We start from the raw sequence: 14,188 nt of genomic DNA on the forward strand, positions 1-14,188 counted from the left end.
ATCTCTCTCAATAAATGTGTATTTGAATGTAAATGTATTTGAGCTTGTAAAGCGCACTGCTACCCGTCCGTAGGTTTCCTGGCGCTGTATAACTCTGGGGAACCCGTCCTGGCTTTCCCTGTGGGATGGTCCCTGCTGGGAGTCCCCAAGGTGGAGCCAGGCATCCCCGGAATTGATGGGGCCGTTGTGGAGATTAGGCAAGCTAATGCCCAGAGTTGCCGAGTGGAACCCCTGATTAGAGTAAGCACCGAAGCGAGAATTATCAAGTCCGCTGACCCAAGTCCACGACCCTGCCGCGTCGGGAATTGAACCCTGGTCCCGGGCCGACTTCTGCTCCTGGGTCTGCCGCCTCTAACCAGTGAGCCACACTACTCCAATAAAGAACATTAATCACTAAAGTTATCTTCACATTTTTATTGTTGCCTGAAAATTGCTGGAGACCAGGAACGCAGCAGCAGATACTTTTCAAACCATAATGCACTTGAAAACACTACGCCCCCACCCTAAGTCAGCGACCTTTGTTTGCTTGGGACAAGAAAATGCAAGATTCATATACATGTTTTTTTAACATGTGGTCTTAATACTATGTGAATGTAAATAACAATAAAGCATAATGCAAACTGTGACTACATGCCTGCTTTTCTCAATATTTCACACTTCGAAAGTATGTGATTATATTCTTTTAATGGGCGGTAATTTGTATAGGGTCACTTGAAAGTCGTCAAGGTTGTCCCTGTCCCCCCCAGAATTTTAGTGTCTCCTACGCCTCTGACTACGACAGCCCACTCGGTGCAAAACCTGCATGGGTTTCCAAATATGCGAGCTTTCAAATAACCACATTTAAAGGTTGCAGTAATAGAATTTACCAGTTTGTAAATGCAAGTCAAGCTGTTTAAAAGAAACGCATGCGATAAATTGCTTCATTGGTTGTTAATGATGATCGCACAGTGTTAGGCTTAGATTTGTGCTTTAGATTCTTCTTTTAGGGTGTTTGCTTGTTTTTATTTGGAGCCAGTGAGATGTGGATCTATGAATACTCTCCGCTCTTGCAGGCTGATGGGCAGGTGTAGTGGCTCTTCAGTAGTAGTCGGTGTGTGCCAAAGCATGGTTAAAGCCTGATCTCTCGCTAAAGGGACGGGCATCAGGTGTGTTACTTGGCATACACAACTGCTTTTATGCCAGATGGAATGCGATCACACTTCTTGTTCTTTTAAAGGACATACTGAACTAGTACATGTTCGTGTACAACTAGGTAGGTCTGTTTGCAAATGATTCATAGAGTGCAGGGTTTATTGTTCGACTTAATCATGTGCACCTGTACACACCCACCCGTATATAAATGTAATCCAATATTGTGCGACAAAGGACACCAACTGTTCACTAGGACGACCATACAACATACCTGTTACACAGTTGTTCTTTTCCAATTAATTTGTTTCTGACGTATAGTTGTAATATGAAAAAGCAGATAAGTATCACCCTGTCAATAGAATATTCAGCCAACCACCCACTTTATGCAAAAGCTATTATTTATGTGTAGTTAAATTTACTGAGCTTGAACCAGGGGACTCATTTATTCCAACCTGCTAAATTGAGAAAACAAAGCTAGAAGCGAAGCCAGGCCAACCCCTGCCTCACTGCCCTTCGACCTGCCCTCTATATTGCAAGAAGGCTGCAGAGGTGGAGGATGGGCTAAGATATATGCCTGCCAACCCTAGAAAACCATTACAAGACCTTTCAGTACAACCTGGGGGGGCACACTTGGTCCCCGGCTAAGCTCTGGACCTTTTCATAGGGCCACAAGGACAGCCTATTTTTCACACAGGCCTCTAGCCCATCATGTTTTGCAAGGAGGCTGCAAACCCCTTTGCCTCAGCTAGTCAAGGAGGAACCTGAGACAGTCACAGACCTCAACCCAGAGGCCACACCTGGGGAACCTCATTGTGAAAGATAATAGCCTCTTGCCACTCAACAAGAGAGAGGAGGGATGTACTTGGCTCCATTGGTTTCTTCTCTGCCCAGGAAATCCGCAGGACAGATGGCCGGAAAGTGAAGCCCATTTTTTTTAATACCAGTCAAAAATGTTTGAGGAAAAAATTAACAGTAGTCTTGCGACTGGTGTAAAATGTAATGTTCATTATATTGTTCCGTAAAATAAATGTTGTTCATTTTTCTTCTTTTTTCTAGTAAATCCTTCCCATTATTTAATCGATGTGTCCCTCAAAACCCTGATTGCTACTCCCGCTTTGCTTCCATCCTTATAAATGTGGTCAACGAAGTCGATGTCTTCCATCGTATTCTGAGTGGAATAATGGCTGGCAGAAACAATGTGATAGGGCTGAGTGTCCTTGCAGTAGGTAATGCTATGTCTTTTATCTGTTTACAATATAAAACTGGTGATTATTTTTAATAGTATATTTAATTTCTGTTGTACTCAAAGTCTACATATGTTCTTAAACATGTATTTAAGCTGTACGTTGGTATTCTGCTCCTTGTCCTGTAAAACGGTGCATATACTGGGCAGTACGCATCTGCCCTAGTGTCCTTTTCACAACTGTGAACAGGGTATTGTGGCAGCTGTATACTGGCCTCACCCTCTTTCACTCTCATATATGTGGGTGAAGGGTGAATGGCACAGCTCATGACTGCCCAGTACGCTGTTTGCAATCCCGAACAGCTCATCGGGGAAGCTGTAAGCTGGACGAGGATGAAGAAGAAAAAACAAATTGGGTAAATCCATCCATTCCTCCCCTTGGGGAAAGGCAGCGGAGGAGGCGATAGCAGCATCACGCCCAGCTCTTTGATAATGCTGGAAAGGTGCATGGAATTTTGTGTCATGACATCCCATGTAGACATTTAGAAAAGGGATAATTAACTGCTCTATGACACGTCTGTTCTCCAGAAAGCATTATTAGTTTCAGAAACAAGAGACGGAGGCGTTGTTGCCCAAAACGCTGTTTTCATTGTGGAAGGCTTTGGCTCTCCTATGAGAAACTAGAGTACAGAATAAAATATTAATTCTGATACCTCAAGTTTGGGACCAGATAGATAAATAATTTGGCCACTATTTTTAATATTTATTAAAAAATCCAGTCTAATGTTAAAGACAGATTTTTGATAAATATTTGGTAAAGTGACTGTTAGAAAGTTACTTTATTTCTGCCTGAAGCTCATGAAAGCTCATTTGCATTAGCTCTCCGGCAGCTGCCCACCCAGTATTTGGCCATAATAAGGTGTAAAAACTGTTCCCAGGACAGGGGCAGTGTCCTGGGTGTGGGGAGGCGTTTTCTTGCCCTAGCAGGTAGGCAGTTGAGATGGACCCAGGATTTTAATTAACTTGCAAGGGGGCATGCCCGTTCACAAGTAAATGTTACGTGAAACCTGGGGAAGGATAACTTTTGTGCCCCCAGACAGGATGGCAGCAAAGCCTGTGGGAGGGTAGCTATTTATTTTTTTAGCACAAACTTTATTGATTGTGACATAAACAGTTGGTAATACCATATTATAGCATCATACTTTTTCATTTGACTAATGACATACGGGTTACATCCGCATTTGAATATAAACAAAAGTTATTGGTTATATAAGTTTCACAATACCATACTTTCATATGGTATGGGATGTAGTGACGATTTTCTTTACACCTAATATCCCTGCTCCCACCTTATACCCACCCCCTCAAACAAACCCCATAACAAAGAAAACAATTGCCGCTGTGTTGCAACCACACCTTGCTTGGTGTCTTGTGCCAAGTGATAGTCGCATCAGATAGTACTAGGGCGGGCCAGGGAGAGGAGTAAAAAGGGGATGAGGGTCTAAGAAAAGAGAAAGAGGGGAAAAAAGAGAAACCTCTGGGAGACACCCGCCATGGTCCTTATCATTATGTGGGAAGAAATCAAAGAGCCTCACCACCATCTACTCCTGTTCTCTGGGAGCCCTCTGATATCCCTTCTGTGTCTGTCTTAAACAGCTCTAACAGTTGTGCCCATTCTAGGGCGATTGGACATTTTCTCAACGCCCTATACTCCTCATGCTGCAGCGCTTCTCTCTCTGCTATAGCCCAACGGATAGCTTCCTCTTTCCATTTACCATTATGCAGTGCTGTGCGGGATTTCCAGTGCTGTGTAATCAATCGCTTTGCAATCGCCAGGGCTAGGCCGGCAAATCGGCGTAACAACTTTGCCTTCTTGGGGAGAGGAAAAAAGCCCAGGAGACAGGCCTCTACAGTGTCCCAAGGTGTGCATTCTGTTTGTGTTGACAGACTCTGGATTACTTACGTCCAGAACCCACGCAACTTCGGACAGGACCACACATATGTAGAATGTCTGCATCCTGAACAGGGCATGTCGGGCAGTTTGAAGAGGCAGTAGGGTATATCTTCTGCAGTGTTTTCGGGGTGAGGTATGCCCTATGTAATATAAATAATTGGATTACTTTCAATTGGCAATTATGGGAAGCTCTTCTAGGATGTTCCAGGATTAATGCCCATTCTCTATCTTCCAAATCTTGCGTTAATACTGCTTCCCATCAGTGTCTAAGTGGCCCCAATGGGGTATTCAGGTGTTCCCTCAACCCACGATATAGCCACCCAATAAGGTGACGGCCATGTCTCATTACGTGAATGGATTTCAATATGTGAAAAGTGAGAGGCTCCTTCTGATCCACTAATCAATATTTCCGAATGAATTGCGTTATTGCGGCATGTGTAAGAAAGAGGGTGCCTGGTACTGCATTAGTGCATACAAAGTTGTCGTGTGGCATCAAGTTACTATCTGAGAAAAAAATCACTGATCCACTCTATACCCACCCGCACCCAACCTCCTGTGGGAGGGTAGCTATAACCAGAACCAGTTTTGAGGGACCACAGCAGAGGGGACTGCTCATTTCCCTGGTTACACTTCTGATTGGGCACACAGGCTCAGCACAAAGCAGGAATGTTTTCTCCATCTTGAACTGAAGAAGTAAGATGCACTGTGGGATTGTTTGCAGTAAGGCAAATAGGAACTACCGACAAAGTGGGTAGGGTTGCCCTTAAGTACCTTTACCTGTTGGTTAAGGAGGAACCAGGAGCCACCCCACTTACTAGCTAGTGCCAACCATCATTAAGGCACTTTTCTCAGAGCACTTTCTGGACCTGTGGAAGACAAGACACAGTACTGCTCTTGCTGTTTGAGAAATGTGATGGGACTTCAAGGGTTGATCCTGCTCCCACTTATACCAAGGACAAAGAAGTGAACTCCTTGGGTCAGTTGGCTGGCCTTCTGAGTGGCTATAGGGACACAACATGCTGCAAGAGGCCTTTTCCCTGACGTGCTCAGCTGCCTAGTAGCAAATGGATCTGGACTTGACCCTCCTGGTGGCCTCTGCTGGAGGTATCTTGATCCCAAAGTGCTGTTCCTGGAAATGTTGAATGTGTCCTACTGGATTTCTCCTAACCACTCTGAAAAGTTGGACTTTCAGACCTCAGTAGGACCTGGTCCAAACTCTCCCTCCCCCCAAGCAATTTCTCCAAAAGCGCAACTTTGCTGGGCTGCAGAAAAAAGTTTCTCCTGCTAGGAAGCTTTTCTGCAGCCGCAAATTCATTTAAGTAGGCCCTTGGGCAAGATGGAATTGCCTCACCTTCCTCCCTATTTGTTTTTACTAGAGCGGTGCTCCACTTACCTGAGCCGTAGCCAGATGAGTCAATGTCATATCCTCCTACCTAATAGGTAAGCGGGGGGACAAGATTTCTGTCACACGTGGGGCCAATATGTATATTTCTAACATATTTGGAACTATCAGCATATGTAGCTGTTTATGGATGTTATAAAGATTATGACACCAATATAATTTTTCTTTTTCCTTTCCTTGCTTCCTGACTACTTTGGCATGACTTCTTCTGCTTCTGAACATGATCCAGTAATCTAGAGGATACACCCTATGCACCTAGGATTCCCAGGTGACATGCTTGTTAAACTTATTTTTATTTCTTGCACCCTTACAATATTCTTTTGCAGTAGCGAGTAATAGGTCCTGACGAAGGCAGCGGACAATTCTATTCCCTTTACTGCTGAAACATGTTGACCTCTAGTTCTTATTGGCAGATATTTGTTAAACCTGCTAATTCTCTGCACTGTTTTTAATATTGGAAGACAGAGGAGCATCATTAAAATAATGTTTCCCTCTCATCTTTCCAATTTTACACATATTATTTAATACACATCACCTTTTTTCACTTTCACCACTTTTATGCACTGCAAATCAGTTATCCTTACATACTTGTTCAGATACCCCCATACTCACTTGCTATCACTGGTCTAGTAGTATCCACTTCCACACATAGTGGCTACAATTATATACTCCTTGGTGTGAGGAGACCCAGATGATGACAAGGGCGGTATCGGCGGGAAACTGCTGGGTACTTTTTATACCCTAGAGATATTTTATTGTGCCATACTCCCATAGGATAATCAGTTTTTCTTCTTTCTCCTCCATAGTTAATCACTAGTTGATTGCATGCCTTAGACAGGACTTTTGGTTAATTTTAGAGACCCATAGTCACCTTTTGTTAGTTTATGTTTCTGATCGAGGGCTGTGTCTATGTGCAGGTCTATAAATATGCCCTGGGACCCACTTCTTCTCGTATGTTTTTGACAAGATGGAATTCAGCCTGGTGAAACTCATCATCAAATAGAGCATGCAACCTTGCCACTGTGGAGTATTCTGGTCTAAAAGAAGAGACTATGTCGGAACATAGAAATCTTGACCGGGCAGTGGCACCAAAAGTATTCGGCTGACATGAGGACTACACTTGGTGCGAAATGTAAACTTTACCACTCTGAGCTTTTCCTAATAAAATCAACACCTTCAGTGGGACCTCATCCAACTGCTATCTGTCTTTGCAAAGACTTCCGTGCATACAGCCTGCAACCTTGCCCCACTGAAGGATTTCGACTTCCATTTCAGAGATAAGTTCCAAGGTAAATTCTCCAACCAGGACGAACCTGGTTGGTGTATCTGACCTGCTCTTAATTTTAGTTGCACTGAAATCGCTCCCAGGTCCAAGTTAATTGTGACCATGGATTACCATTGACTCGTACTAGTTCTTTGTGCTATTTTTACTTGAATTAGCTGAAATTTTTATCTCAGGTTCCCTTTATTGGAGTTTTGTCAGTTTGTAGTCAATTTGCATATTACATTTTTCTCAAATGTTTTAATTAGTAGTGTTGTGTTTTTGATTTTTTAATAGTTTTGATACTTCTGAAATCTTTCCACTTTTTTTTTAATTAACTTTTCTACTACATACCATAGCTACCATTTGCTGAGCTCATGTTTAGGTTTCTGAAACCTTTTACTGGACATAACAGTTTAGTGACTTTATTACTTGTGGTGGACTTCCATCTACCTCAATTAATAAGTAACTTTCTTACAGGAAATGTTGTGCTCTCACAGCCAAATTTTATCTTTCCTTGCCTAGGGCCATTAAGGGTGATTACTGCCTCTGGACATTGATGCTTCTTACTGGCAGGAAACAGTACTGCTCATTACTACCTGAGTATCATGATGGCTACTGTGAGGATGCATTAATACGTTATAGTACAAGGGTCTAGGTTGGTGACAGGGAGTTGTATTTCATATCAATAAATATGCAAACAAACATTTGTATATCCTTTGTGATATGATTGGTCATGTCATTGTTGAGGTGATAAGTGCTGCCAGCAGTGATACCATCATTAATATCATTTATGATGACGTGTGACAGCATGTGTAAGTTCATGACCAGTGTAGGGGGAGGGAGTTATGGTTAACCATATCTGGTGAATTAAAGTAGTTCTCAGCTGAAAATCATAACAGTAGGATAATTTTTATTGTGATATATACATATTTTATTTGAGGAAAATCACAGTAAAAATAATGAAAAGCTTTTTTTGTGTTAGTAATAGCTTTGGCACCATTTGGCGAAACTTTCCAGAAAGCTTCTACTTTAGTTTTTACTAGTTTGAGCATGTATATTTTCAAGGTGATCCAATAAGCGGGGGCCGGAAAAAAAGAATGCCCCAAAATTCAAAATCTTAATGCATTTTCCATAAACTTCTTTAGGCAGGGCTACATCAAAAACTGCTGAATGGATTTACAACAAATTCAGCAGGAAGCTAGACCATGGTTCGCAGATTGTACATTTCGTGATTTGGTGTAAATCTGTTCAGTAGTTTTTGAGTTATTAAGGGTCAAAAAGAATTGTATATTTTGGCAGTCGAGAGCGTGAAATCAAAAATAGGGTTCTGTGGTTGGTCAAGAGGACCGATTTTTCCCTTGAGCCTTCATGTTCTCGCTGGAGTGACAGGCTCCCGCAAGTGCTCTCATTGTCTGGCTGTTGGAATGTTATAAATGAAATGACCACCATTACTGTATACTGTGGAAAACTGGAGGTGTTGTGGAAATGGAGTAAAAATGCTATATATGGTGGCATCAGAAAGGCACGCTGTCCTCTAGATTCAGAGAGGAGGTTTCAAAATAATAACTACTGTGAAGATAATAAATGTATATTGTTTTTAGCTACTTTCGCTAGACTCTCCCTGGATTGTGAATAGTAAAACTGAGTAGATGAGTTCTCAATACATTCTATTAGTAGAAATGCATATTGTCGTACTTGGATTTGAGAGGAACGGTGTAAGAGAAAAGTACTGTGAGGATTAGAAGGTTAGTTCTTTTTTTTTTTTTTTAAAGTTACGATCTTGTGAAACTTTCGTGGGATCGTGAAAAGTAAAAAGGGGTAGGCGACTTGTGAATGCACTGTAGTATGCACACTTGCTACTGTAGGAATGAGTATTACTGGAGATAGTGTTTATTAGAGTGCACTGTTTACGCCCATCAGCTTGGTAAGAGTTGTGAGGAGAGTTCAGCCTCTACCCACACCCTACTGTGAACCCCTATTATCAGAGAGTGTGATGTTAGGTGGGAAGTAAGTCCCTCTCCACTCACTACTACACGCACCTGCCATCTGAGAGAGAGGTGTCAGTGGAGGGGCCAGTATACCAGAACATACCTCTCTATGCACACCCTTCATCTGAGAGAGAGGTCTGAAAGGACAGGCCTTCCATTCCCCACCTGCTACTATGCACACCCGTCATCTAAGACAGTGGTCTGAAAGGAAAGGCCTGTCCATCCACACACCCTACTACGCACACTCATCATTCAAGAGAGGGGTCTGAGTGTAGAGGCCAGTCTCTCCACACAACTGCCCACACACACTTGTCATCTGAGAGAGAGATCTGAAAGGAGAGGCCAGCCCCTCCCCAACTCCACTTCGCACACCCATCATCTGAGAGAGAGATCTGACAGGAGAGGCCAGTCGCGCTCCATGCCCTACTATGCATTCCTGTCATCTCAGAGAGATGTGTGAAAGGAGAGGCCTGTTATTTTCCACACACTACTACACACACCCTTCATCTGAGACAGAGCTCTGAAAGGTATGACCAGTCCATGCACACCCATCATCTGAGAGAGAGGTCACAGTGGAGAGGTCAGTCTCTCTCCACACACCCTGCCATGCACACCTCCCATCTGAGAGAGAGGTCTGAGAGGAAAGGGCAATCCCTCCATGCTCACTGCTACACGCACCCGTCATCTGAGAGGTCTCAAAGGAGAGTTTACTCCTTCCACACACACTACTATGTACACCCATCATCTGAGTGAGTGATCTGAAAAGAGAGACCAGTCCCTTCCTCACTGACTACTTCACAGACCTTCATCTGAGAACGACGTCTCAAAGGAGAGTTTACTCTATCAATACACCCTACTATGTACACCCATCATCTGAGAGAGATGTCTGAAAGAAGCGGCCAGTCCCATGACACACCCTTTTATGTACACTTGTTATGCAAGAGAGGAGTTTCAGTGGATAGGCCAGTCCCTGCAAATGCCATACTATGCATTGCTGTTATTTGAGAGAGAGGTTTGAAAGCAGTGGGTAGAGCCTCCTCATTCTCCAGTATGCACACCCATTATCCAACAGAGGGTTTTTAGTGGAGAGGCTAGAGCTTCCCATCCACTACTATTTCCATACAATTGTATTGTGATCCATCAAGAGTCTCGCAAGAGTAGAGGTCAGAGTGAGATTTGCTGCATGAGGCTTGTGCGATCCCATGAGAGACTCGCGAGACCCACACGGAAAATTGCTGAGCTATGACCTACTCCAGCGAGCCTCTCACAAGACTCGCATGGAAAATTACTGGGCCTACCACAAGGTGTTTTATGATCCCACAAGAGTTTCGCGCAATTGTCTGGGAAAAAGTTAAAAAAAGGGGGGGGGCTAGGTTCAACCAATAGCTTTTGTTCTTATTACATGGTTGAAGAAATACTTTCATGTGCTTGGGTGAAGAACCAGAGATAGCTCAGTTTGTCCTTGGTGCTTTAGAGGAGAAGGAAGTCTCTTTGAGTTCTGCTCAGCAAAAGTGAATTTATGTGGAGCTGAAAGGGACTGCTGTCTTCATCTGTATTTAAGAAAGAACTTCAGGTTCAGGTATTTAGTAATATATTTCAAAAACTTTGTTGCAAAGTGTCAGTAAGTGTAGAAATGTTGGTAAGGTTATCATAAACAAGGTTTACTGAGTGAAAAGCTGTTTGTAGAGGTGTAGATTACTCAATATCGTTTTTGAGAGGTAGGCATTAGAATGTAGAAAGATATCATCACATATTGTAGACTGTGTTAAAAAATGGAGTGTTCAACCTATATGTACTTGTACGTAAAGGAAGTAGAGCTTCTCAAACTCTAAAAGAAAGAGTTTGGTATGTGTTACTACAAGTCCTAGTGTTTTTATGAGCCTCACTGTACATAAACTTTAGCCCTATGAGGTGTTTGGTTATATTGCATTTTCTAGTGTGAAACACTGTAGTGAGTGTTAGCAATGGTGTGTTGAGACGAATGTGTTACTTTATAAACTGTTATGGAAGCAGAGTTCATGGCATGTTCTAATTTATTTGCAAAAATACGAAGATAAAGTGGTCGAGGGTGGGACATTTTTCAGGAGAAAGGAATAACGCGCTACTAGTCAGACCCCCCAGGATATAGCAGCATAAAAGTGCAAATTTAGCGGCACAAAAATGTAAATTTAGCGGCACAAATTTGTAAATTTAGCTGCATTATTGCGGCACTTTATTTTACTCGTAATCATTCTTTTTCAGCCCTAAATTAATGGAACCTGTTTCAGCATAGTATTCCTCTTTGAAATAGGCATGTTTAAAGTTTCTGCAGGTCTACGGAAGCACAGCTCCAATCTACTAACCTACTAACCTTGTGGGAGGGGGCGTATTTCTCCCTGGGATTTTCTAGTGCCCATGAGTGCACCCCTGCCGGGGCACCACTTTCACCGCTAGCTGGGTGCAGTTGCACAGCTCCCCTTTGCTCCATGGGTGCAGTCACACAGCCCCCATTTGCTCCCTGGGTGAACTCATACAGACCCCCATCGCTTCCTGGGTGCAGAGGTACAGGTTCCTCTTGTGTTGCGTGCACTGACTCCCTTTTATAGGTAGTGCTGACAGGGCAGACATTTCGCAATAATCATCCTTCAGAACTAGGTTCCCCAGTTCCAAATTCAGTAGCTCTGACCATGGTGTGTCATCCTCTCCCCCACTAAACACCATAAAGCCCATTGAGAGAAACTCGCACTGCCTCAACTATAACCAAATTGTGCCCGCTATAAACACCTGCATGTGGCTCAATACAAAATTAAGTAAAGCATGAGAAATGTAAGCAGGAAAAACATGGTTACTTTAACGCTTTAACACTCACTATTCAGAAATCAGTGAGTGCTTTTGCCTGAAAAGTTAAGGACATGACTACAGGGCACGGAATGGACCCATTTCAATGTCCATTGCTTATATCCTTACAGAATGTAAGCAGTATAATAAAAAGACCAATTCCCTAAACACCGAGACGCAGTACACATTTTGTTTTCCAATCCACGTGTTGCAGTGCCTCCAGCACTGATGCACTAGTTCCCCGCCCGGGGGAAAACAACGCTATTCAAAGAAAGACAAGTATACAAAAGTAGAGCTTCACTGGCAAACTCTGATTTTATTCATACCAAAACACATTTGCGCCACTCTACGATCTGCCCACTTTGCTATCACTCTGTTTGGCTTTATTCAGTTATTTTTCACGTTTTGAACCTTTTATTCCCGCAGCTACACTTTGGAACATTGCTTTCATTGGGCCGGTACTGTCCATAACGAAGTACCCGGCACTTTTTGATATTGAGAGAGAGAGTACCGGCACTTCTCGGAAACAATCAGGTACTCTGTTACAGAGTACCTGCACTTCTATTTATCCATTTCAAGCACTGCTTTGGAATTGTAAAATATCACAAAAAAAGACAGCAATTATAATGTTATTCTTTTTTGGATCCATTTCACAAAGGAACAAATCAACGAACGAAGAAAAGACAGGGGAGAACAGTTTCTGAAGTCACGGATTTCTGTAAGAGAAGCTGCTAGACAAAGAGAGGGAAGAAAATGGAGAAAGAAAGAAAGGGGGAGGGCAGTTGAAGTGGCAGAGCAGACACCGTCAGTGTATTCTGTGCGCAAGAAGGAAAAGACAGTAATTTTCCTTATCTGCACGCCCCTCCCGTCCCGGCGCTGGAATCCTAATTATTTCCAGTCGAGCCTGCAAGCTGGAGAGAAGAGAAGCAATACTTTGCTTTTCTCACTCCTCTTTTATAACTATATAAAATAATCGAGGAAGCAAGCAGCTAATACGGCTGTAAAGCGCCGGTTTACGGTATGACGATTGGGCGCACAGCCAATAAAATGGCATCATTTTTTCATGCTTACCGGGAGAGTTTTTTTCGTGGGCAGTTTGGCAAATATCGCGTCCGTAGTGCTTGCCAGCTGATTTCGCGATTTTTTCGCGAAATGCTGGAGGGTCTGACTAGTGTACTAGATATAAATATGTGATTGTGGGAGAATAATTTTGTAAAGCTTAGTCAGTATAGTGATGCATCACCTTTATCAATTAACTTTTAACTTTTATCTTTGTGGTCATGTTGTCTTTTTTTAGGAGGAAAATCGAAACTTGTCTCTGAGGAATTTTTTTGTACATAAGCAGCAAAAAATAGCCTTATTAAGACGAGCAGGATTATTGTGCTGTTGAGCAATAATTATCTCTTTAGGCACAGAGTATTCAGGTGGGAAGGATGTGAAAGTGCCTGAACAGTTGTCCAGTTCAGCAGCACAAACTAACTCTGCACTATGCTTTGTGAGTTTTTTTTCAAACTGTAATTTATAGATATGCTAATTTGCTGAGACTATTTTGCCACCTAGCCTGCTATGAAACAGGAGGAAACTGGGGACTCTTTGGCAGGCTAAGGTGACTAAAAGACAGGAAAAGAAGTGCTACCTAGATCAAAATCCAGTAGGCAAATGAAACAAAAAGAGGGGAGACATTAGTGCCTGTTGATGTGCATCAGAGAAAAATGTTTTATATTACTAATGGTGTTTGTTTTATAGTTGTTGATGTTGTTTGTTAATATAGTTGTTTTAGGTTTGTTTTATTGTAATAAAAAGTTATTTTTTATTTCTTTAACGTATAAAAAACTTCAGTTTTATAATAGTATTGTAATTTTGACTTAAACAGGTAGTTCTCAACAGAAAGTATACTCAATTTTTTACTCTGCAATGGACATTCATCAATATGAAGAGGCATGTGCAGAGAGAGCAGTCTCTACCCACAGCTTACTTTGCTCATGTGTTACTCTGGGGAGATGTCTCAGCTGACAGGGCTGCGTGTTTCCATATCATAGTCTGTATAGTTGTCTCCAGGGCAAACTTGTCAGCGTAGAGGCAAATTCATCCCCACACCTTACTTGTACATCTGTCATCTTGCGGAGAGCTGTGACCAGAGAGGTAAGCCCCTTTTCACACCTTAATTTGCACATCTTTCATCCAAGAGACAGGTCACAGGAGAGGGGCCAGTGTCTCCCCTCATTCTACTATGCAGACTTATCATTCAAGAGAGATGTGTCAGCGAAAGGGGCAGTTACTCCCCTCAGCCTATTATATATATACCTGTCAGCATGGAAAGAGGTATGTTTTTTTTAAATTAATATTTTTATTGAGGAGTTACATGACAGACTACACACCCAATATTCATATATTACACTTGCAAGTTACATTTAGCACCGTATTTAGGACCGAGGCCGGAATAGCATAT

General features: G+C 42.5%; 1 protein-coding gene across 6 annotated transcripts in view; it reads left to right on the forward strand.

The window, feature by feature from the left end:
* SLC44A3 (solute carrier family 44 member 3) overlaps positions 1–14,188 on the forward strand; it is an 879,170-nt gene that overhangs the window by 531,217 nt on the left and 333,765 nt on the right. For all 6 annotated transcript variants that reach the window (XM_078641256.1, XM_078641253.1, XM_078641270.1 and 3 more), the window contains one exon: positions 2,188–2,357. In XM_078641256.1, coding sequence (XP_078497382.1) covers positions 2,188–2,357 — 170 coding nt within the window. The remainder of the gene's footprint in view (positions 1–2,187; positions 2,358–14,188) is intronic.

The sequence above is a fragment of the Lissotriton helveticus genome, chromosome 1_1 (assembly GCF_964261635.1).
Source record: "Lissotriton helveticus chromosome 1_1, aLisHel1.1, whole genome shotgun sequence".
NCBI classification, from domain to species: Eukaryota; Metazoa; Chordata; class Amphibia; order Caudata; family Salamandridae; genus Lissotriton; species Lissotriton helveticus.